Below are 24,600 nucleotides of genomic sequence, written 5' to 3'. Positions count from 1 at the left end.
GCTTAAGCGATCCTCCTGCCTCGGCCTCCCGAGTAGCTGGGACTACAGGCATGAGCCACCATGCCCGGCTAATTTTTTTCTCTATATATTTTTAGTTGGCCAGATAATTTCTTTCTATTTTTAGTAGAGATGGGGTCTCGCTCTTGCTCAGGCTGGTCTCGAACTCCTGACCTCGAGTGATCCACCCGCCTTGGCCTCCCAGAGTGCTAGGATTACAGGCGTGAGCCACCACGCCCGGCCAGGTTGGTGTTTTTTACATTTTATTAATAATTTTACCTGCATCTCCCATGTCTTCCTTTCTCTTCCATCTTATTATGTGTCATGCTTTATAATAAAAATGTATAAATTTTACACTGTATAAATATAAATTATTACCAGCTCTGTCTTCAGCTGGTGGATTAACTATAAGTTTATCAAAAGCAGTACAAAAATAACTTGAATGAGCTGTGAGAGACATCAGGCAACTTTCACTCCTTATAGTGGTCTGTTTCTTTAGCCAGGTGGTTTTTGGTGGTCATCTTCAAGCTAGACTAAGATGCTGCCTTTTTTTTTTTTTTTTTTTTTTTTTGAGACAGAGTTTTGCTCTTTTGCCCTGGCTAGGGTGCAGTGGCATCACTGTAGCTCGCTGAAACTTCCAACTCCTGAGCTCAAACGATCTTCTTCCCTTAGCCTCTGAGAGTGCTAGGATTACAGGCATGAGCCACCTCGCCGGGCCCAAGATGCTGCTTTTTTAAAGTTTATATGAAAAATTACATAATGAGCAGTGGTTTTCTTAATTTCATTTTTCACTTTGTGTAGGGGTTTTTAATTTAAGTCTTAGGCTCCTGCTACTGTATATTTAGAAATTTTAAACTTTGTACTGTATCTCAGTATTTGATGGTATTCTATTAAAAACACCACCATTTCCAGTTGTTTTGGCCTCCTGCTCAAGGCATAGTCCTGAAGGGCAGAGGCAACTCTATAGAAGATGGATTCTCTTTCTCTTTTCACTTTGGAAACTTGTTTCCTTTCACTTCTTGTGTATGTTTATTTCTGGTAGGGTTGTATTACCTTTTCACCTGGCTAATCTTTTCATTATTCCTGAGTTTTGGAATGCTCTGCTAGAGATGGAGGGACAAAGAAACAGAGAGGGCACTTTGGAATTTCCCTCTTTATCATAATAGGCAGCAGACAGAGTAGACTTACCCGTATGTTTACATTTTCATTCTGTCATCCTTTAAACCAGCCTCTTAGTTGCTGCTGAAACCAAATGGCTCTGGCCCCTGCTTTATCTTCTCCCTAGTTTATCTCACTTGTCGTACTGATTTAAAGCAGTGGCTCTTCCATGGCCTGTGTGCTAAATGTCTTCGTGTTTGGTGACATCACACACGTTTTGCCTGTGTTCAGGGGGCAAGCTTCTGGGAGTCTGGAGCAAATGATCCCTTTCGGTGGCTTTCTGTCACTGTCATCACTTATCGACTGACTGCTAACGCTCTTACCAGATACTCTACCTCAGAGTGGACGGTGCTCTCTCTATCCTGGTGGTTTTAATTCCTGAGTCACAGGACTGTTTGTTGGGGCAGGCATTCCGATTAGTCACACGGTGTTGTCAAGTCACTTGACTACTCTGGGTAAATGTGCACAGGGGGTATTCTATATCTTTATTCAGAAGGCTAACAAGTTTCCCAGGTGTTAGAATTTGGGCCAATGAAACAGTTTTACTTTTTGTTCCTGGGTCCTATATTTTCAGTTATAGCTAGTAGATTATTTCTGAGTCAAAGGCAATTTACTAGAATTTAGGGGGAAAATATCAGATTAGTGAGAAATAAGTTACTGACATTACAGTCACATCCTTAACCTCTCGTTTTCTCCTACAGTTTTCCCCTCCAGTCCCCAGACTTACCTTTTCCACACATTCCTTGATGCTGCATTGGTTTCCTACAATCAGAAAGACAGAAAAAGCTAAGCACCACGCTGCGTCAGTACAGTAATGCTCTCATTCTCCCCCTTGTACTTGAAATGCTGCCTCCTGCTATGTTGGCCTTAATTCTGGCGGCCACTGACTCTCAGGTTCCTTTCTTGTGTCTTGAGACAGACACACTTATTAAATTTTTCATCTGTAACTCAATCTCTACAGTATTTTGCTTTGAGTTTTGTGTGGGTGTGTTTTCAAACTCTTAGCGCTGAGCTGTCAGTTCTACCGGGCAGTGCCTTGGGCTACCAGCCGGGCTTCTTTATACATTATGTATCACCTGTCAAATAGATACTTTAAAGTTCCTCTTACTGTAAGTGCTATTTTTTCCTTTTCTATCCTAAGTACAATTAAATTATTCACAGCTTTATATTTAAGAGTTTCACATTTCTCTGCCTTCTTCCTTGCGTATGTGTTGTAATGGAGTACCCAAAGATGTATGTTGCATACCCAGGGGATTTGGGATATCTGCTTGGTAGATTTATTACTGATGCCAAGAGGAGAGTTACTCATATTGTGCCTTAAATGTATATTCTAGGCCTGTGCTGTGCAGGATAGTAGCCATGAGCCACATGAGTCTATCGAGCACTTGAAATGTGGTGAGTCCAAATTGAGATGTGCTATAAGTGTAAAATACACAATGGATTTCAAAGATCTAGTATGAAAAAAATGTAAAATATTAATAATTTTGAAATATTTTAGATATATTGGGCTAAATTATATTAAAATTAATTTCACTTGTTTTTAATTTTTTAAACATTAATACTAGAAAATTCAAAATTATACATTTGTCCCACATTATGTTTCTATTGGACATTGCTGTTCTAGAAAGTATGATAATGTCAACAAATAAATTATCTAATTTGAACCAGCTCTTAAATACCTCTCATTGGAGGTAGTAATTGAACAGTTTGCCCACAGCTCCATTGGCCTAGTTTTTAAAAGAGGCTACAGGGTTGGGAAACCCTCTAATGCCACCACCATCTTCATCAAGTGTTTAGAGGGTGAGATACGGTTATTTGATGCTTTTGTTTGAAAAGGCAGCATTTTGCATCATTTTATGGGTTCTTGTTTTGATGTTGAGTCAGTTCAGAACTCTTTTGAATTCTTATTGTGTATCAAATACTTTTTTAGGTCTTTGGATGCAAAGGCAAATCAAATCTCATCTCTGACCATGAGGATCTTAGTCATAGCGTGATATGCAAATAAGACAGGGAGTGCGTGTGATTCATCATTCAGTAATTGAAGACTGCCCAGTAGCTGGAGTAGTCCAGAGAAGGAAGAGGTAGGGCCAGAAGAGTAGTCAGAAGAGACTGCTGGTGTATCTCCTTGTATTGTTTGAGAGTCATTTTTAGTGTCCCTTGAAGCCCTTAAGTGTGGGAATGTGCTGCGTGTAGCAGTGGAGTAAGGGGCTTGGGTCTATAAATAGCCCACACATGGGAAACCAAGTCTGACTCTGCATTTCCCAGCCAAGGACCTTCATCCCGATTCATCTAGGAAATGAGATGTTTTTAAATTGGCCCCAAGCAGGCCTGTAAGCTTTTTTTTTGGATAGTCTTCTGTGAAGTTGAAATATTTGACCTTCCTGGTTTTACTTAGGAATTCAAGAAAATATGCAAATACCCTTAAATTTTATTTGTCCTTTTCCAGTCTTTTCTGCAATGTGAATGAAACTGAAAGAATAAAAATAATCGAATAACTTGCCTTTCTTTAGGGGAAATAAGGCAATTTGGAAAGCTACCAGTGTTGTGTAAGTGTTTTCAGTAGCCAAAGCATGAGGTCAGGTTACACTGTCCTGTGTTGGGGGTGGGAGACAGCAAGTGACACAGCATACAACAGACACTTATATAACCATGACTTCATGGGACAGGATTAAGCTGTGAATGAACCTCCCAGACCCAGGAATACGATATTAGAACACAGGCTTTGAATTTTTCTATCACGCTTGACTTGCAGATCAGCTTCAGAAACATCTTTCTCTCAAACTAGACTTTCCATTGCTCTCAGAACATCTTTCCCCTTTCCTTCTGTTGAAAAGTTCATGAACATATAACATCTTAGAAGGAAGGCCAGACGTCTCAGAGTGCAGCTACCTACAGGTAAGTCACTTAACCTGTCCGGTGCTGAATTTCCTCACTGCAGGGCTGAGTTGAAACCTGGGTTTCTAGACGCTGTGGTGAGTATGCAGCCCGTTCCTGGAAGCTTGGTGTTAAACTCCCTCTCCTGGCAGGTTAAATTCATTGCAAATCTTCAACTCTTCTTTACCTCTCAACAGAATTTCCTGACTGAGTAAATATAGGGGTATTTTCATTTTGTTGATGGGGTCAAATGCAGTAGAAAGGGTCTGAGATGAAGTGTAGCGATGTGATTTGCCTGGGGCAACACGATACTGCACGGGAGAGTGCCTGGAGGTGCTGCACTGGTCGGAGCTGATCGTATCAGATTTGGGTTCTTTCTTCGCTGGTGGCAGAGCCCTGCACTTTTACTTTGGCAAAGTTAGAGCCACGGTCTGTCTTTTCACTTTTGAATCCTTGATCTTTCATTTACAGGAGTTGGATTTAAAGTCCAAAACGGTTGGTAGAACTACAAAATGATGGAGTTAGAAACAGATCTTATTTAATTAGTATCCTTAGGTTGTAAATGAGAGTACTGAGGTCTGGGAAGGGGTTAAGTAAGTTGTCAAGGTCATCCAGCTGGACTGGGATCCAGGTGTTTCACTTCCCAGTCCAGCTCTTTCTTCTTCTTCTTCTTCGTTTTTTTTTTTTTTTTTTTTTGAGCCCGGGAATGTGAGGTTGCAGTCAGCCACAGTCATGCCACTGCACTGTAGCCGGGGCAACAGAGGGAGACCTGTCTCAAAAAAAATAAATAAACAAAACTTTTAAGAAATCAGATAAGAGGCCGGGCGCGGTGGCTCACGCCTGTAATCCTAGCCCTCTGGGAGGCCGAGGCGGGTGGATCGCTCGAGGTCAGGAGTTCGAGACCAGCCTGAGTGAAACCCCGTCTCTACTAAAAATAGAAAGAAATTATCTGGCCAACTAAAAATATATATAGCAAAAAAAAATTAGCCGGGCATGGTGGCACATGCCTGTAGTCCCAGCTACTCGGGAGGCTGAGGCAGTAGGATCGCTTAAGCCCAGGAGTGTGAGGTTGCTGTGAGCTAGGCTGACGCCACGGCACTCACTCCAGCCTGGGCAACAAAGTGAGACTCTGTCTCAAAAAAAAAAAAAAAAAAAAGCAGATAAGAATTATGAAGAATATTATTCCTTTTCATTTGAACATAATTTACACTGTGCTTGTTTTTGGGAACTGCTTATTTTGAGGAACTTGTTTCTGTAAGTTGCTTAAGCTTTTTTTTAGGTTATCGGGTCAGGGAGAAAGGTGGGTTGGATTTTATTAAAGTATATATCTTCTATAATAAAAACTTGTAATAATGGAAAGTTTCAAACATATACAAAAATAGAGCAAATAGTACCATCACCTAACTTGGACAGTTATCAATTCTTCATCTGTCTTGTCTTAGTGAGTGTTAGTATGCTGTCATCAAACCTGTGTGATAGTTTGCTCTTGCCAGTAAAATGTCTTTTTGCTCTTAAGGAAATATAGTACCTTTATTATTCATATTATTGTACTTTTTGTGATACGGAGCATTTTCATCTCAGATGCTTATCCTAAAAATTAAATTCTTTGAGCAGTTTACCTAGCCAAGATGATTCCAAAGCTCTAAGCAAAGTTTTTAATCTCTTTGACACCATATTAGGTAAGATAAGCTAGTTGCTGTAACAAATAAACCCACTAATTTTAGTGGCTTAAACTGATAAAAGTTTATTTTCAGTTCTAGAAAAGTTCAGGATAGGTATTTTCTTTTCTTTTCTTTCTTTCTTTCTTTTTTTTTTTTTTTTGAGACAAGAGTCTCACTCAGTTGCCTGGGCTAGAGTGCCGTGGCGTCAGCCTAGCTCACAGCAACCTCAAACTCCTGGGCTTAAGCGATCCTCCTGCCTCAGCCTCCCCAGTAGCTGGGACTACAGGCATGCGCCACCATGCCTGGCTAATTTTTTCTGTATGTTTTTAGTTGTCCAAATAATTTCTTTCTTTCTTTTTTTTTTTTTAAGTAGAGACGAGGTCTTGCTCTTGCTCAGGCTCTTGCTCGAACTCCTGACCTTGAGCGATCCTCCCGCCTCCGTCTCCCAGAGTGCTAGGATTATAGGTGTGAGCCACCGCGCCCGGCCAGGATAGGTATTTTCTGATGGGGAAACAGGGAGAAGTGATTGAGGGATCCAGGCTTCTTCCGTCCTGTGATTCGCCCATCTTCAGTACATGCCTTCTGCCCTTGGGGTTGTGGGACTCATCTCCATCAAGCCATTGGAAGGGCAGAGCTGGGGGAGCGCACGCGGGAGGCTCCTATGGGCGAGGCCTAGAAGTGGCACAGTCTTACCCACCGCTCATTCCCTGGGCTGGAACTCAGTCACGTGGCCATACTGAACCACAAAGAGAGCTGGGAAATGGGCAGTTTTGTGAATCCAGGAAGAAGAAGAAATAGACTTGGTGAACAGCCCACCACCCTCTCCACATGTATCCACTGTCACCTGGCTTTGTTGTGCTGCATGTTCCAGGGTAGAAAGCAGCACACTAGAGTCTGTTTCTTTACTGTTTGTTGAAGCCATTTTACTGTGGCTCAGAAGTCATTAAATTTTTTTTCCTGCTTATGAAATTAATTATACCTGTTAAAATTTGAGAGACCCAAGAAAACACATAGAAGATATAAAAACTACCAATAATCCCATCACCTGGAAATTATTATTAGTCCTTTCTTATAGTTTTTTCCAATTTAAGAACTTATAAGCACTTAGAAGTAATAATAAAATTTCACTCATGATAAGAGGGAGAAAACAACAACCTGGCCATTTTGCCTTTTCCTAGAGGAGACACACAGTACTACTCCAGAGCTGTTGTGAGTGAGGCTTTACGCTTTTGGCATTTTCGAAATGAACTTCTTACTTACACATCTTAATCTTCATTCCTCTTAGTAAATAAATAGAGTAAGTATTGGGGCTGGTGAAGTTAGCAATATATTAGAGTGGCAAGGGTAACATTTTAAGTTTTTGATTTGCTTCCTACTCAATTTTCAGAATTCCTGAATACAGCCTAATTTTCCAGAAGAGAGTACTAAGAAAAAGTGTTTAGAACTGAACTAAAAAATTTGCCCACACACACACTACAGGTGTTAAGCTATTTAGGTGGCTGTGCTTTTCTCTGGGTACCTGTGTTGCTTACGCTGGTCAGCAGTGGAGAAAGATGCTGCTGATCTCAGATGGGAGGAAGTACATTTCTCCAGTCACTAGCTCCAGGTTCAGGGGTGCAGAACCTTCTGGTTTTTCTTTAAAGTGGTGAGCACCTAGAAGCAAACCAACATCAGAATTCCCTTTTGTGAGGTCATCAGCATGACTTCATAACCAGGTTGTTCAAAATGTTTGCCCACCTTCTGGCAGAGTATGAGCTGAAGCCTGCCCCGATTCTACAGACACCATGAGGTACCAGTTGGCTCCTATTGCTAGTTTTGTGTTGACTTTTCTGCAACTTTTGTAGATAAAAAGTAAAGACATTGATGGCGGGCCTTCTATATTTTGCTGAAAGAGATTGTGTGATGATAAGAAAATCATTGTGAATATCCTCTGGCAGGACATTTCAAAGCAGAAAACTCAGCAGTTGAGCAGCAGAAGTATTTTTACTATGTGAAGTGGGTATGTGGTTAGTCAATGGCTCTATTTGCTGTGTAATTTTCTGTCAATTTTCCCTGCAAATAAACCTAACGTTTCTTGTTCTGTGAAAATATATCTGTAGCACTAGGCAAGTAAAGTTTGAAATGATTAGACTTGCTTATCAGTGGTACAAATTATTTGTGACCCAGAGGCCTAAATTTAGATGTGTTGCAATTGAGAAATTGTCACTGTTTGTTTTTGATTATATTGCTTTGCTCTTTGTGTTTGTTTCAGTTGGAGTTGGAAGAAAAGGTGTTGGTTCATACAGATATCCAGAAACATAGTCTCTGAGGGTTAATATTTTTTAGGGATTGTCCTCCTTCAAACAAATAAAAACTTCAAAGACCCTATGTTCCTGCATTGATAATTGCCCCTCCCCATGTTTTTTTTAAGTAACACAGGAAGTAGATACTGGCACTTTATTCTAAGTTTGAGTCTATGAGTTTAAGTAGAGAGATTATGTGCCCCCCCCAAATAATTTTGTTATTGCTTTTCCCCCACAAAGCATGTCAGTATCAGAGAGACTCCAACCTTCTATTTTTTGGAAGTAGACTGTTTTTAAAGCATTGTCCCATGTGTTCCCTGCTTTTTTCCCTGTTTAACAGTCACATGTCCCTATTTTCTTACACATGTAAGACCTAGAATCTTAAAGTTTTTGCTTTCTTTGAGACTAAGAGCCCTTTACAGGCCCACTTGGTGTGTTCCCCTTCAGATGACTCTTTAACTGGCATCTCTTTAAGACAGCCTTTTAGAAATGAGCCATCCTCTACACATAGACTGCAGAAACTTGAAATTGCTAATTTGAAGTGAATTTGTAGCCACAGGGACAATATTTATCTGCTTTAGATCAGTTTTCATTATTAAAAACATTTCCGTACTTTTAGAATAAATTCTTACATAGGGAGAACAGAAGTGAATCTTTAACTTTTGAATTCTCATTCCCTTGCAGGTAGGTATCTTTCATGGAAGGGTAGTCACCAAGATGGGGTCTGAATGGCAGTGGGTGTTAGCACAGTGGGAGTGATTCCAGAGTGAACCGGCTTGATACGGGTTTTCTGAGGCAGCTGGAACAGTAACTGCACTTTGTGCTTGGCATAAAGTGTTGCGCAGCACCAACTTTTCCACCAAACTTTGGGATTCATTACTAGAGTTGTTTTACTTTTGGTTTTGTTCAAAATCCTGGTGACTGACTGACTCATTTTTTTCTTAAGTTTTTTTTTTTTTTTTTTTAGAGACGAGGTGTTGCTGTGTCACCCAGGCTGGAGTGCAGTGGTGAGATCATAGCTCATTGCAGCCTCGAACTGTCCTCTAGCCTCAGCCTTCTGAGTAGCTGGGACTATAGGTGCATGCTACTGCACCCAGCTAATTTTTACAAGATTTTTGTAGAGATAGAGTCTTGCTATGTTGTCCAGACTGGTCTTGAACTCCTGGCCTCAAACAGTCCTCCCACCTTGGCCTCCTAAAGTGCTGGGATTGCAGGCGTGAGCCATTGTGCCTGGTCTGACTCACTTTTTTCTACTGCAAGTAAATTTTTTTCCATACGTGGATATTTTGAATATTCTTAATGAGACAGGTTATAGGTGGATGCTTATTAAAAGGAGTAAATACAGCAAGCATATTTTTATTTTGAGAAGGCTGTGGTCTTGAACTGTATACCCAACCTCTGAAAATTTGTTTAAAACAGAAGACAGAATTTTGTGTAATTTCCTGTTCAAATAATGTATAGTGACAAGAGGTGATATCTGAGAGGAAAACGGGGAGCTTGGAGTCTTAGAAATAATAATACTGTAACTAACATTTGTGGTGCTTGTATGCACTGGCATTGTTCTAACAATTTGAAACTTCCCGCAGATGCTAGTATTTTCCAGGGATTGAGACTATAGCAGTATCTAACACACTAGACCAAATGTGCACCAAGCCTTGATTTTATAGAGGGTAGAACACATATTTTTGTTGGATAGAAGGAGAATAGTATTACTTTCTGGAATCCTAACTTTGAGTAAAGCTGACATCCTCACTTCCAAAAAGAACACACTTCCTTTTTGGAAATTCCCAAAAGGGCAGGTCTTCTAGAGTTATTTGCTTCTCTGAAATAAATGTCTTGCCCCTTTACCTTTGTTATTTAGATCAGATCTCAGAATTAAATCACAAGCTAAGGGGATACCAATCTAATTAAAAATTTTTGGTTATTTCAGGCCTGGCTTTGTCTGTTAAATCTGTAGGTTACACAGAAAAAAAAAAACAAAAAAACTGTTCTTCTAGTGTTGGTGTTTAGTTAACACAGCTTCCTGTTTCGGAGCAAAAATGTAAACCTTTTAATGAGCGGGAAGAGAGTCAGAAGGGGTTGCATGGCTGAGCAGTCTGTGTCCCTGGTATGCAGTTGGTGCTTGGAAGTAGATCTTCCTGTTTCTCCCATTTGAGAGGGTGTAAGCAAAATTGTAGCTATTTTAGACTGTTCAGAAGTGACCTAAGTTCTAGAGATAAACATTTTACAAATGGTTCTTGGCTTGAAAAAAATAGTCTAACGATTGCATCGGTCAATGGTGTAAATATAGGTTTCTGGGGGTTAATGTATAGGAACATGTTTTAGTTTGGAAACAAATTATAAAGTAATGTGACTGACCTTTAAAAATAAGTGGAAAAAAAAATGCACCAGAATTTACAGAGTCTCCTAAGTTTTTTCATCTAGGGAGATGCTGTTCATTTACCACAGCAATAATAACTTAATTTTTGGAACTCTTAGAATTGCCCCATGAGCCTTGGATACATTTTTACTATGTTTAGTAGTTTTACATCATTATATTTTTGAGGTATTCTGATTCAAATTTTGCAAACAGCTGGTAGTGTTTTAGAGCCAAGTCCAGTGAAGAGCGTTGAAATATCAAGCTGGTGGTCACTACCATCTTGGGTAACTCACCAATAAACTGCTCCCTATAAACTACCTCTGAAGTTATTTTTAAAAGAGGAGATAAAACATAGTTTGGCTAAGGCAGTATTATTAAAATACTTAAAATTTCCTCAGTGTTCACTTTGAAGGACACTATTCATTTGGCAAGGAGATCGTCACTAGATGGAGGAGGTTCTAGAACAGTGCTGTCCAATAGAACTTTCTGCGATGATGGGAATCGTTCTTTATGTTGTACTGTGTCTATTGCACACTTGAATGTGACTGAGGAACTTAATTTTTAATATTACTTTTTATTAAAATAATTTAAAGTTAAGTTTAAACAGCACATGTGGCTATTGTCTAGCATATTTGATAGTGTAGATGTAGAATTTTTAGCTTTCAGTCTGACTTACACACTAGGGTGAGCAGGTCATGGTGAGATATCAGAAGGTACCATGGCAAGGCAAGCTCTTTGTCTGGTCCGCAGCCACCCACCCTGTGGGCTGAATAGTAGAAAATGCTGGAATTTGTCTTTTCTGCTCAGTGGTATCTAATCTTTGTAGCCTCTTATAGCCAGGTTTATCCTTGCCAGGATGTTATTTGAATAGTTTTGGTTAAGAACCTTCCCTGTATTTGCATTTTATTATTTTTAATTATTTTCATTTTTGTTTTAGAGATAGGAGTCTTGCTCTGTCACCCAGGCTGGAGTGCAGTGGCATGATCATAGTTTGCTGTAGCCTCAAGCGATCCTCCTGCCACAGCTTCCTGGGTAGCTGGGATTACAGGCGAGAGCCATCGTGTCTGGCTGTCTTTGCATTTTAATCATCAAACTTTTGATGCTCATGAATCCTCTTCCCTGAAATTTTTATGTTTATTTATTTTTTTGAGACAAGGTCTCACTCTGTTGCCTGGGCTTGAATGCAGTGTCATCATCATAGCTGACTGCAACCTCAAACTCCTGGGCTCAAGCCGTCCACCTGCTTCAGCCTCCCCAGTATCTGGGACTACAAGTGTGTACCACCATGCCTGGCTAATTTTTTTTTTTTTTCTGGCTAATTTTTAAAAAAATTTTTAGTAGAGATAGGAGTCTCACTGTTTTGCCCAGGCTGGTCTTGAACTCCTGGCCTCAAGCAATCTTCCTGGTTTAGCTTTTCAAAGTACTGGGATTACAGGTGTGAGCCACTGTGCCCGGCCTCTTCCCTGAAATACACAACCTTCCCTGGTAGCCCCCATCTGTTACCTGTACCCGTGGTTGGAATGAATGGGCTCAAGCGATCCTCCCACCTCAGCCCCCTGAGTAGAGCCTTATTATCATTTTGCACCCTCTCAAGAACCATAGGGAATCTACAGAGTGAGGCTCATGAGGCAACTGTCTTGGTTTGATTTCTATCATGTCTGTTTTCAAATAGAAACATTTACATGGCTGTATTTGTTTCCTAGGGGAGCCTTAAAAGTGAACACAGATTTGTCGACTTAAAAGAACAAAAATTTGTTCTCTCATAGTTCTGGAGGCTAGAAGTCCAAAATCAAGGTGTTGGCAGGTTGATTCTTTCTGGAGACTCTGAGGAAGACTCCATCTCTTGCCTTTCTCCTGGTTTTTGGTGACTGCCAGCAATCCTTAGTTTATAGACACATTGTCCTGGTCTCTGCCTCCATTTTCACATGACCTTCTCTTCTGAGTGTTCTCTGCTGCTTGTAAGAACACTTATCATTGGACTTAGGGCCCGCCAGCATAACCCAGGATGATCTCATCTCAGGATTCTTAATTACAATTGCAAAGATGCTTTTTCCAAATAAGGTCACATTCACAGGTCCTGCGTGGACATGTCTTTGGGGGAGGCACCATTCAACCCAGCAGTGGCCGTGTAGGCTCCTTTGTCATTCCTGGCCAGGGTCTTTGCAAATGCTTGGCATTGCTGGTAAGAGAGACAGGACAAGAGAGTGAGGTCTGTGCTTCCTCATCCAAGCTCTGTTAGCAGAGAAAAATGCAAAACATAATCATTTGACAGTCATTAAATACCAGCATTTTTCTCTTTGATTGAACTGTTCTGTTTTTAGGTATTAATGTCTGAAAAATATTTTTCTGTATTCCCAAGTCCCAACGTCTTCCTCAACTCACTTTCTAAGGAGGTGAAGAGAATATGACAAGATACTATTTTGCCTTAGTCCAAAATACCTGACCTTGAGTAAATCAGTAGTATACTGTGTTTTTCTAGACAGAACAAAGATAATTTTACTTCATTGCTTCCCAGATAGGGCCTTTTTTCTTACAGAGTTTTAATCCTCCTCTAGTTTAACATATACATAGTTTTATATTGTAAAATGCATGATTCTGTGGATTTAAAAAATACACAGTTAAAGCTGGGCACGGTGGTACACACCTGTAGTTCCAGCTACTCAGGAGGCTGAGGCGGGAGGATCGCTTGAGCCCAGGAGTTCGAGAACAGCCTGGGCAATACAGCAAGACCCTGTCTCTAAAACGAAAACAAAAAACCACAAAAACCCCATAGTTAATACAGGCTTGTGGTAGTAATACTTAAGTAATATAGAAAGTAAAAACTGAAAGCTCCCTTCTTCTCCCCCCATTAAGTTTGGTGCAGATTTTTCTGAACTCTCTTTTATGGATTGTGTGGTGTTTAGGCACTGTACTGAGCCGATAATGTTAGATAACATAAAACCAAGTGAATATATTGTCTTACCTACTTGTCTTCAGGGTAGTAAATAGCGTTTAATTCCATTGCAGCAGCATTTTCATGTTTTTAGTATTCAAGATTTTCTAGGTTCCTAGGTTCAGCGTGGATATAGTTTATTATTATATATAAGGAAAAGTACCATTGTTCCTACTTTCTTTCTCCTAAAGATTCTAAAATCTTTTTATGTATTTCTCTTTGCAGATTTAATCCGGAGACTGAGTTCACTATAGAAACACCCACAGCTGAATCAATGGTTGGGGAAAGATAGTGGCAGCAGGCAAAGGAAAAACCAGCTCTCACCTACTAAGAAAATGAGTATGCTAAAACCAAGTGGGCTTAAGGCCCCTACCAAGATCCTTAAGCCTGGAAGCACAGCTTTGAAGACACCTGCGGCTGGTAATGCTTTATGTTTTTTCTTAATAGCAAATAATCCTGTATGACTTCAATTTGAAATTTTTATTTTAAAGATGACTTTATAAAAATTAATATTGAAACTATTTGAAAAAAGTTTTACTTAAAAGCCAGAATTTTATATGTGGAAATCTTAATGAAGGGTGACTTTTTTTGTGGTTATCTTTTTTATTTAGTTGATTTAGTATTAGGTGCTTAAATAGTTGTCAAGTCACTTCAGTATTTGGTCCTTAAAATGTTAAAGTATTTCTTTAGATTTCTTGCCTATATGTCTTCCTGAACTCCTTAGTGCCTTTCTTCTTTGGTTTGGGATAATGTACAGAAAACAAAACAAAAGCTAACCTGGCTTAAAAGATTGTATTGCACTAACTGACCTGAAGGCCACTGGCATCAAGGGAGTGGGCAGGACAATGGCTTACACCAAGGTCAACAAGGGAAACTGTCCCCAAACATTTTATAGAAGAACCAGTGATCTTCGGTGATCTGTTCCTCATCTATTCTCCACCTCTTCCTCTGCCATTTCAATTTCCATCCCATGATGATCACCCCAGGTTTTAAATAAGAGACAGGAGGAGGGCATCTGATGCTTGCTTTTATGGTCTTTTTTAATGTGATTTATATACTATTAGATATGTTCTCAGTCATTCCAGATGGTCAGGTGCCCACCATAATCTATTAAGTCCAACATTGTTTCTTCATGTTCTTCCATAAAGACACTCATGGGTCCTCCACAAAAGCAGGGATCTTTGTGTTTGTTTTTTTCACTGCTGTTTTGCACCCACACACCTAGAACATTGCCTGACACATACCAACAGGAGCTCAGTAAGTATTTGACTGAATGGAGATCCCCAAGTTATCTACATTTTATGTATCAGGATGAAACAGGGTTCTTATCAAAGACAGCATAAAACATCTTAGATGAAGGGAAAACTTCATGGATAAAACAAAGGACTACCAAGAAATAGATTTGTCTCAGAAGTACATATTCTTGGGGAAATCAGTCATAACTGGCAACCCTGTTCTCCTTCCCCTCAAAGCCTTTCCTCTTTTTAAGACCCCTTCAAACATCAACCATTCCATGAAGGCTTCTGCTGTTATACTCACCCTGTTTTAGAATTTTCATTTTTACCATTATTCATGCATATCCCTTAGCATATGATAATAATATGTATGTATATATAATATAGCATATAAATAAGTGAGTACAGCGATCATGAGTAATTCCACTTGGTTTCCCCAACACTACTTAGCATACACTAGACTTTTTTTTTAGGAGTAAAGCAGCTTATCAATACTAAAACTTAAATGCTCCAAAAGAAATATTTAATAATTGCCAAGGAATTCAGGGCAATATTATGAATTGTTTTTCGGAAATTCATGCTTACAGTACTCCATGAAGAAGAATTGTGACGTATAAAAGCTAGAATAGATTCTAAAAGTGACTGGGCTGGCCTGTGTCATTGACAGGTTATTATCTGTTCTATCTGAGAACATCTTCTCAAAAAGAAAGCAAAAATCCTCCACAAATAGAAACCCCAGGCTGGGCGCGGTGGCTCACGCCTGTAATCCTAGCTCTGGGAGGCCGAGGCGGGTGGATCGCTCGAGGTCAGGAGTTCGAGACCAGCCTGAGCAAGAGTGAGACCCCGTCTCTACTAAAAATAGAAAGAAATTATCTGGCCAACTAAAAATATATATACAAAAAAATTAGCTGGGCATGGTGGCTCATGCCTGTAGTCCCAGCTACTAGGGAGGCTGAGGCAGTAGGATCGCTTAAGCCCAGGAGTCTGAGGTTGCTGTGAGCTAGGCTGATGCCACGGCACTCACTCTAGCCCGGGCAACAAAGTGACACTCTGTCTCAAAAAAAAAAAAAAAAAAAAAAAGAAACCCCAAAGTCTCCCATTCTGTGTTGGGTAAAGGGATGTTAGGCACCCACTCTAGGCCAGCCAGACCACTCTGGGTGTTTCATTCTTTGTCAGTCAGGCCTCGGGCCATATGTCACCTCCTCTGGGAGGCCTTCCCTCACTGATCTTTCCAAGGCAGTCTCCTCCACAGCACTGAGACTACCTGAAATTACCTGGAGTGTAACTTCACTGTGTGTCTCCTCACCTTTAGGCTTTGATCCTCTGAGGACACAGGCTGTGCTGTCTTGCTTTGTCCCCTGGTGTAGAACAGTACCTGTGACTAGTCCTGGAGCAGTAGGAACTCAATGATCATGTGCAGAATGAATAAATACATCATTTCATTTAATTCTCATTTAAAAAACCCTCAAGAGAGATATTAGTATCCCATTATAAAGGAAGAAATTAAACTCAGGTTGCGTAACATCCTGAGATCACGATATGCCTAGCAAAATGGTAGCATGATTAAGAGTGTGGGCTTTGCCAGCTCACACTAAATATTTAATTAATGCTTGTTGGATGACTGCATGAACGAATTTCCAGTGTAAATATTACATTTCTGGCAAAATGTAACTACTGTCTTTACCACCGGGTAGAGATTGCACAGATTTGTGTTGCCTTACCAGGGTGTTTGGCAGGTGCTATCCTTTTTCTTTGCTGTGATTTTCACCTTGGCTGTCAGAGGAGTGGGGTTTATTTGGTAGTCCTGCAGTAATGATGGTAGGGCTGCAGCACTGAATCCCCTCCTTCATCAAGCCTAATTGGAAACCTTTGTGGTCAAATGGGCCTAGTTTTTATCAGCTTTAATTGACTAATATAGGAATAGAGCCCATATCAATGGATTGAATAGGTATGTGCAGGGTGGGGAGTGGAGTAAATAATGAAATCGTACTTACATTATGAATATAGGTCTTGGTAAAGGACTAATTTTTTTTCTTGCTTTGGCTTCTTCTAATCTTAATTGCAAATAAGGAATAAACCTCACCCACCAGGTTCACTGACTTTAGCAGCACTAAACATGGTAGTGACGGATCAAGTACTCTGCCTCCTCGCTTAAAAAAAAACCCTAAAAATCAGAACACCTCTATAAGAGCAGTTGGCTACCCCTTTGGGCTGTTGGCTTTCTCTAGTTTATTTTCCTTTACGTTAGAGGTTGCCTGCTTAAATGTGAAATTGAATCTTTTCTGATATTTCTTCTGTTTTCAGTTGCAGTTCCAGTAGAAAAAACAATATCCAGTGAAAAAGCATCAAGCGCTCCATCTACTGAGACTCAAGAAGAATTTGTGGATGACTTTCGAGTTGGGGAGCGAGTTTGGGTGAATGGGAATAAGCCTGGATTTATACAGTTTCTTGGAGAAACCCAGTTTGCACCAGGCCAGTGGGCTGGGATTGTTTTAGATGAACCTATTGGCAAGAATGATGGTTCAGTGGCAGGAGTTCGGTATTTCCAGTGTGAACCTTTAAAGGGCATATTTACCCGACCATCAAAGTTAACAAGGAAGGTGCAAGCGGAAGATGAAGCTAATGGCCTGCAGACGACTCAGGCTTCCAGGGCTACTTCTCCTTTGTCCACGTCTGCGGCCAGCATGGTGTCCTCCTCCCTGGCCACCCCCTCAAACATTCCCCATAAACCGTCCCAGCCAGCAGCTAAGGAACCTTCAACTACATCGCAGATCAGCAACCTTACAAAAACTGCCAGTGAATCTATCTCCAACCTTTCAGAGGCTGGCTCAATCAAGAAAGGAGAAAGAGAGCTCAAAATTGGAGACAGAGTATTGGTAAGTGGAGAAATGTCCTAAGGTCATCGTGTTGAATTGAGATAGAACCACCAATGAGTAGTTGAAACATACACTTGGGAACTCCTTGACTCAGAGTCTGTTCTGGAGGCATGACTACTCATTTACAGAGAAGTTAATGAGCTTTTCTAGTTCAGTTTATGTGTAAATATGCAGCAAATTAGAAACTGGCTATGTAGTTTGTATGTAGTATTAGCATGAGCACAGATTTGCAATAATCTAGTTTTATCTACCAGTTAGCCAAATGAGAAGAATATTGAGTTTATAACATGTAAATATTAAAGTAACCTTACTTGCCAAAGCAAGATCCAAACTAGACTTAGGTGTGTTTATAAAAACTTGATTTTTTTTTTCCTTCTGGTTTTTAATTTTTGCTTTAAGGATAGTGTGGGTGGATATGAGATCGTGCTTCCTTAAATGTCTTGGAAAACTCAAGACGTCAGAGGATGTTGTTTCAGAATTTCTGGGCCTTTTAAATGATCAGATTTAGATCTAGGAAGAAGAAAGAAATGTACAGTATTTTCTGTTTTACTAATAAGCAGGAAACACAAGGTATAAGGTCTATATGCTGTACATTCTAGAACCTGTGAATTTATAACATAATGATTGATTTTTTTTATTAAAAGGAGGACAATGTAACATAGTGCTAAGAACCCAAACTGAGTCCTAGCTTTGCCTTTGTGACCTCAGTAAAATGTTTAACTTCTAGTTTCCTAATCTGTAAAAGTGAAGTTAATAATAATACTAACCTCATTGCTTTGAGGATTGATTAGATAATGCATATAAAATTCTTAGCAGTGCCTGGCACACAGTAAACACTGAAGAAATAATAGCTGTTTTACTCATTTAATGAATATATGTGTGTGTGTGTGTGTATGTATATATATATTTTTTTTTCCTAGAGACAAGTTCTTGCTGTTTTGCCCAGGCTGTACTCAAACTCCTGGGCTCATGTGAACCTCCCACGCCTCCTGTAGGCATATGCCACAATGCTTGGCTTTTGATGAATATTTAACATTTCATTCCTTTTTTTTTTTTTTTTTTTTTTTAAGAGACAGAGTCTCCCGGCCCAACCCTCTGACCTCATTCCCTTCTCATCCCCACTTCTCAGTCAACTCCAGCTACACCAGCCTCTTGCTGTTCCTAAACAACCCAGGTTCATTCCCACTTCAGGATTTGTTTCTTCTGCCTGGAATGTTCTCCCCCCAGATCTTGTCATGACTGCTGCCTTGTAGTTGTTCAAGTCATGGTTTAAATGTTACCACCTCGGGGATCTTTTCCTTGGCCACCCCAACTAAAGACACCGTCTGCAGCACTGTTACTCTACCCTATTATATTTTTTTTCATAGCACTCTTCACTATTTGAAATGATCTTTTATTTATTTACTTATTTTCCATTTCTTTCTGACCAGAATCTAAGCTCCACGAGAGCACGGAAGCTTCCTGTCTTATTTGCTGTCACAGTCCCAGCACTTGGACAGTGCCTGACACGTAGTAGGAACGAGTTAAATATTTTTGAGGGAATTGGAGGGTTTTGAATTCAGTCGTCACATTATATCCTCAAAGGAGAGGAGTAAAATTATAAAGTATGACAACTAGAGGTAGAATTAGGACCAGTGAAGATTTTACCTTTCCGTAGGAGAGTTCCCCAGTGGAGCTGCTGAAGCTGTGCTGGCTCTCTCCTTGTGGTAGTGTGAAGCACCTGTGTGGGCTCGTTTCCCAAGTGATTACGTTTTAAGTGAGGACTAAATTTGTATTTGGCAAATACCAGTTAACCATATTTACTTTTCATTCATTTATTTATTTATTTTTGAGACCAGGTTTCACTCTGTCTCCCGGGCTAGAGTGCAGTGGTACGGTCGTAGCTCACTGCAACCTCAAACGCCTGAGCTCAAGCGATCAATCCTCCTGCCTCAGCCTCCCAGCTGGCTGGGACTACAGGTGCACACCACCATGCCAGGCTAATTTTTCTAATTTTTGTAAAGAATGGTCTTGTTCGTGCAAAGGCTGGTCTCAAACTCCTAACCTCCTTCCTCAGCCTTGAAAGTGCTAGGATTGCAGGCATGAGCCACCACACCCAGGGCATATTTAGTTTTTAAAATAAGCTGTTTAACTTAGAATAAGGCAGATAAGAATCCATCTTACAAAATTTTGTTGCTCACAAGATTCCTGTGAAATAGTCCCTCATTACCACTCACTGGACCTTTTTACAGCTTTATAAATCAAGGCACATGAGATGAAATGGCTTGTGGCACCCAGTGACCAATAGAGTCCAGAGACTATAAATGTTTGCAGTTTCTTGTTTGTAAGCCCATTCATTAGCCCAGCAGAGTTGATCAGTGTTTTTATTTTATTTTTTTACAAGAGCTTACAGGAAGGTACTTGTCTTTGTTCCCACACATTTTGTAGAAATCTGTTGAAGCAATTACCATTTTTTTACAGGAATTATTTGTCTGAATTTCTCTTTCTCCCAGTGGCCAACGCTGTATTCTGCTTATCTTCATATTCCAAGGGCCCAAACACTCAAGAAATACTTATCGAATTTTAAAATCTGAAATTTGCTAAAGCATGAAAATAGTAGCTAGCTTTTCTGTTAGTTAAGTTTCTAGTTTAAATCAATTTTGTCTCCAGTAGTGATTTCTACTTCTGTTTTAGATGGATCAATGTTAGGAGTTATATGCTCGTATTCTGAGAGTAAAGAGAATGAAGTGTAGTTATTTGTGTTTGCCATGGGAATATATGCTTTGTTTTTTGTTTCGGTGCTGAAAATGTTTTTCCTTAATAATCTTAATATCTGTCTTTAGAACATAGATTTCTTAGATATGATTTGAAAATAGTGGCTTATATTTAATGTAAATGCATGTATTAGAATGTTCTGTATTCTCTGGAACACATGAGAAGTAAAACCTAACTTTATAAAGTCATATTTAAATGTTTAAAATTTTTTTTGACTGTAGAATGATTAAGTAGAAAAGTGTTTGAGTAAGTGAGTGATTTTAGGACTTCAGGTGACTTTCTGTCTCTGTTGAAGATACTTCAAATAATTACTATTCTTTTACAGGGAGAGGGAAAGTATATTGTCTGTTTTATGAGTCAAAATTTCCAAGTTTAGTGGGAGAAAAAGTATAAGAAAACTTCTCATTCTAGGAACTAGTAATGGGAACTAGTAGTCTATTTCAAACAAACGTTGTGGCATGCTATATTTTTTTTCTCATGGTACATGTATATTATATTACCTGCATTTACAGAAATAGTTACTAATCTCTTGTGATTATTTTTTATAAAGCTGATCTGAATGAAGCCTGTGGTTTGCTTGGAAAATTACTGACCACAGCCTGTTAGATGCCTCTTGGAAAAACAATTGTCATGACAGTAACTTAGACTCACCCCCAAAGAATTCAACAGATTATCCAAAGAGATTGCATCATCTTTAACTAATGCTCTTGTTCTACTCATGTGATGTTGGTTGTATTGCTGCTCTGAATGGTATGGTGTCAGAGGAAGGAGGTCACTGAGGCCAGTTTTATATAGGTGACTACATCTTGATTCCGTGAATACCACCAAGAGTACTGACAAGTCAAATGTGCCAAATCTAGAACTAGTACTCTTGTTAGCACGGGCAAACTAGCTGCTAACATACGTCATGCTCTTGCACTGTGTCTCAGAACCGTGCTGAGCAATTTTATGTGGATTATCTTAATCCTCACAATAGTCCTAATGAGGACTCTATTTTACTAATAAGGAAACTGAGATTTAGAAGGTAAATAAAAAACTTGACCAGTTAACAGAGTTGGCATTTGAATTTGTCCAGCTTTAGAGCCCATGCTCTTCATTAGCATATTTCTTCCTTTGCTTGCTTCAGAGACATCAAATCCATCCTCAGCTGCAGGATGGATATCCTCATTCTTTTACTTGGTTTACATAGAAGTTTTTTCTATGGAGGGCCCACCTGAGAAGGTCACTTTTCATTTATTCTGCAAATGTTTGTTGAGTGCCTACTCTGCTCTGCTGGCATTGCAGGTGGCACTAATGAACACAGCAGGATGCCCACACATCCTCTACCTCCAGCCTTCCTTTTTGTTTTCCTTTAATGATTTAAGGGTTCTATTTTTGTAGCAAATATTTATTTTGAAGCAGGAAAATTCCTCTGGAGTTATAGAGCATTTTTCTAAGTAAGGGACTATTTAATTAGTGGACAGCCTTAATGACTTCATGCTACATAGGCTGTTTCATTATTGGAATGTATCGGGTATTGAATCACTCTGGTGATATAAGTCACCGAGGCAACTTTGCCAGTCTTCCTTCAAGAAAACTCGAGAAGAGCCAAAGAGAAGGTAAAACAAAGAATCTGCTGGTAGAAATGATGGAATAGAACTTAATTATTAACACTAGTTGGAACCACAAAGGATGAAGCTATACAATTATGTTCATCACTTCATTTTAACCTCTTCCTCTTCCAGGTTGGTGGCACTAAAGCTGGTGTAGTCCGGTTTCTTGGGGAGACAGACTTTGCCAAGGGAGAGTGGTGTGGTGTGGAGTTAGATGAACCTCTTGGGAAGAATGATGGCGCCGTTGCTGGAACAAGGTTTGTTTAGAATTGCTCAACATCTTGTCTCTTGCACATGAAGATGCTCAAGCACATCTCACCACATGTATATAATAAAATGGAAATGAGTGTTTTAAAGAGCTACATGTTTCTTTTTCTTTCTTTCTTTTTTTTTTTTAAGAGACACGGTCTCTCTCCATTGCCCAGGCTGGAATACAGTGGCCCGATCATAGCTCATGGTAGCCTCAAACTCATTGACTCAGCCAAACCTCTTGCCTTTGCCTCCCAAGTAGCTGGGGCTACAGGTGCATACCACCACACCTGACTAATTCTTTTATTTTTGTAGAGACAGGGTCTTGCTATACTACCCAGGCTGGTCTCAAACTCCTGGGCTCAAGTGATCCTCCCACCTCCGCCTCCAAAGTGCTGGGATTACGGGCATGAGTGACTGCGCCTGGCCAGAACTGCACTTATATTTCCTAAGACCCATCTACTGATTTTTCCTCCACTGGAATTGGAGCTTTTTTTTTTTTGACTGTCTCTTTAGTATAATATGTGCAATATATCTGAGTAGATTCTGAACAAGCTTTCAGTTTATTTTTCAAAGTAGAAAGGAAATATGTTATCCTTCTGGCTTCTCTCCCTTTTGATAGCAGTCAACCTCTAAAACAGAGTACCTGGGCATGTAGGAGTGTGGATAGTGTATCCAGGGGTGGGGGCATGGGTAGAAGGTAACAACCTTTGTTAGGAAAAGAACTTTAAAACGTGTCTTCATAACTGATAAGAATTCCATCCTGTGACTGGCAAGCCAACCTTCCATTTTAAGGACAACCCCATTCTCAACGCCATTCTCGCCTCCCAGACACAGGATAGGTCAAATAATGCAAATGAATGCAAGATGAATTTCCCACACTTTTCAAAATGCTTTGAAGGCTTTGGGCACGGGTGTGGTATATGATGCATTAGTAGTAGTAATATACTGTATATTAATGCATCACTTGATTATTAAAGTGTTCTAGTTAACATTTATAAAAGATACACAAATTGATTATAAGCATATGGGCTTTACCAACAAATGCAATAATAATAACTTAATAAAAATCTCCTGGTGCTGCAGTGATTATGAAGCTATCCCTTCTTAATATTAAAACATTGTAATTCTTGAGAGTCATAAGAGTGCCAATGTCAGTCTCATAACTGACATTGCTAATTAATATTTCTCCATGTCACTTCAGTGGATCTGCCAGAGTTAGGTGTTTGATTTCTTTTTCCCTTCGTTTGGCTTCGTTTTATGAAGTGGGATCAGGATATTGCCAAACTCTTCTGCTGTATGTTTATCAAATGGTAGAAATGTGTATTCCCTCTGCATAGACCCTCAGCAACAAATGAGTAATCTGACTCTGCATGTCATATTGTTATTAGTGTGTTTTCTGAAACATCATGGAGGTTATTTATCAGCCTCCATGCATGTGAACAGTCTGGGCTGGTGCATAGCCCCAGCCAGCTTAGTGGTGGAGTTCCCTCCCAGCAAACCAGTCACAAGTTGGGAGAGCCTTTGGTTATAGTTGTTGTTTCTTGTAATTCAGTTGGTTTCTCTCATACTCTTATTGTTCTCTAAAGGTATTTTCAGTGTCAACCCAAATATGGCTTATTTGCTCCTGTCCACAAAGTGACCAAGATTGGCTTCCCTTCCACTACGCCAGCCAAAGCCAAGGCCGCCGCGGTGAGGCGAGTGATGGCCACCACGCCTGCCAGCCTGAAGCGAAGCCCTTCCGCCTCCTCCCTCAGCTCCATGAGCTCGGTGGCCTCCTCTGTGAGCAGCAAGCCCAGCCGGACAGGACTAGTAAGCTGCCCTTTCCTCATTACCTGCCTCCTACTTCCCAGGCATGACAAATGCCACTGTCAGTGCACCTGCTTTGCTTGTCCTTGTGCTAAATGTTGCTCATAGCTTGCTGTGAAAGTTCTTGCAAGTAAGTTTTGAAAAATATTACTCCAGCAAGAATACAATTTTTGAAATAGGGAAGGGGTTTTAATAGACCTTTTCAGAGTTTTACAGGCTTAACTATGTACCAGTTCTTGGTGAATCTGTAGTAACTACTGCTTAGCCTAACATGTGGGATGAATTCTTTTCTCTGAAATTATTTTGGGCCAAAAATGACAGGAAAATTGGAGGGATCCCTTTCCTCGAGTAAATAGATCTCTTTCTCTTTTACTTCAAACACTTTTAGGAACTAAAGTATTTTGAGTAAAGGTGTGTTCTTAGAATATTAATGTTGTATTAATACAGTCTCACCTACTGAAAGCGGTTAATGTGTGGGGTGTTCCTGACTTGGGCCATTGGACAAAGAAGCTTCTTTTAATTTTAATTTATTTTTTTAAATTTTTTAAATTGACAAATAATAATTGTGCGTATTCATGGGGTACACAGTGATGCTTCCATGCATATAATATGTGGTGATCAGATCAGGGTAACTAGTGATCCATCATGTCAAACATTTATCATTTCTTTGTGGTGGGAAGAAGGGAACTTCTGGAACTGGAGAAAGATATGAGGAAAAGCCGTGTTGTGTTGTGTTTTGTTTTGTTTCCTCTCTTCTTGTCATCTCCTCCGGTCCCTTCTTCCACTCTCCCTCTTTTTCCCATTTAGAGCAGTAAAAATAGA

The 24,600-nt window shown here is 39.9% G+C and overlaps 1 protein-coding gene across 12 annotated transcripts in view; it reads left to right on the top strand.

The window, feature by feature from the left end:
- Positions 1-24,600, top strand: part of CLIP1 (CAP-Gly domain containing linker protein 1) — a 99,280-nt gene that overhangs the window by 11,033 nt on the left and 63,647 nt on the right. For 8 of the 12 annotated variants that reach the window (XM_045534872.1, XM_045534870.1, XM_045534875.1 and 5 more), the window contains exons 1-5: positions 7,670-7,689; positions 13,489-13,683; positions 16,803-17,374; positions 21,853-21,977; positions 23,559-23,781. In XM_045534872.1, coding sequence (XP_045390828.1) covers positions 13,599-13,683; positions 16,803-17,374; positions 21,853-21,977; positions 23,559-23,781 — 1,005 coding nt within the window. In that variant the 5' untranslated portion in view covers positions 7,670-7,689; positions 13,489-13,598. Of the gene's footprint in view, positions 1-7,669; positions 7,690-13,488; positions 13,684-16,802; positions 17,375-21,852; positions 21,978-23,558; positions 23,782-24,600 lie in introns of those variants that run through there. The other 4 variants (XM_045534873.1, XM_045534869.1, XM_045534876.1 and 1 more) reach the window with 1 other exon arrangement.

This window comes from Lemur catta, chromosome 21 (genome assembly GCF_020740605.2).
Source record: "Lemur catta isolate mLemCat1 chromosome 21, mLemCat1.pri, whole genome shotgun sequence".
NCBI classification, from domain to species: Eukaryota; Metazoa; Chordata; class Mammalia; order Primates; family Lemuridae; genus Lemur; species Lemur catta.
Note: the sequence above shows the minus strand (reverse complement) of the source record. Positions and strands in the feature narration are given on the sequence as shown.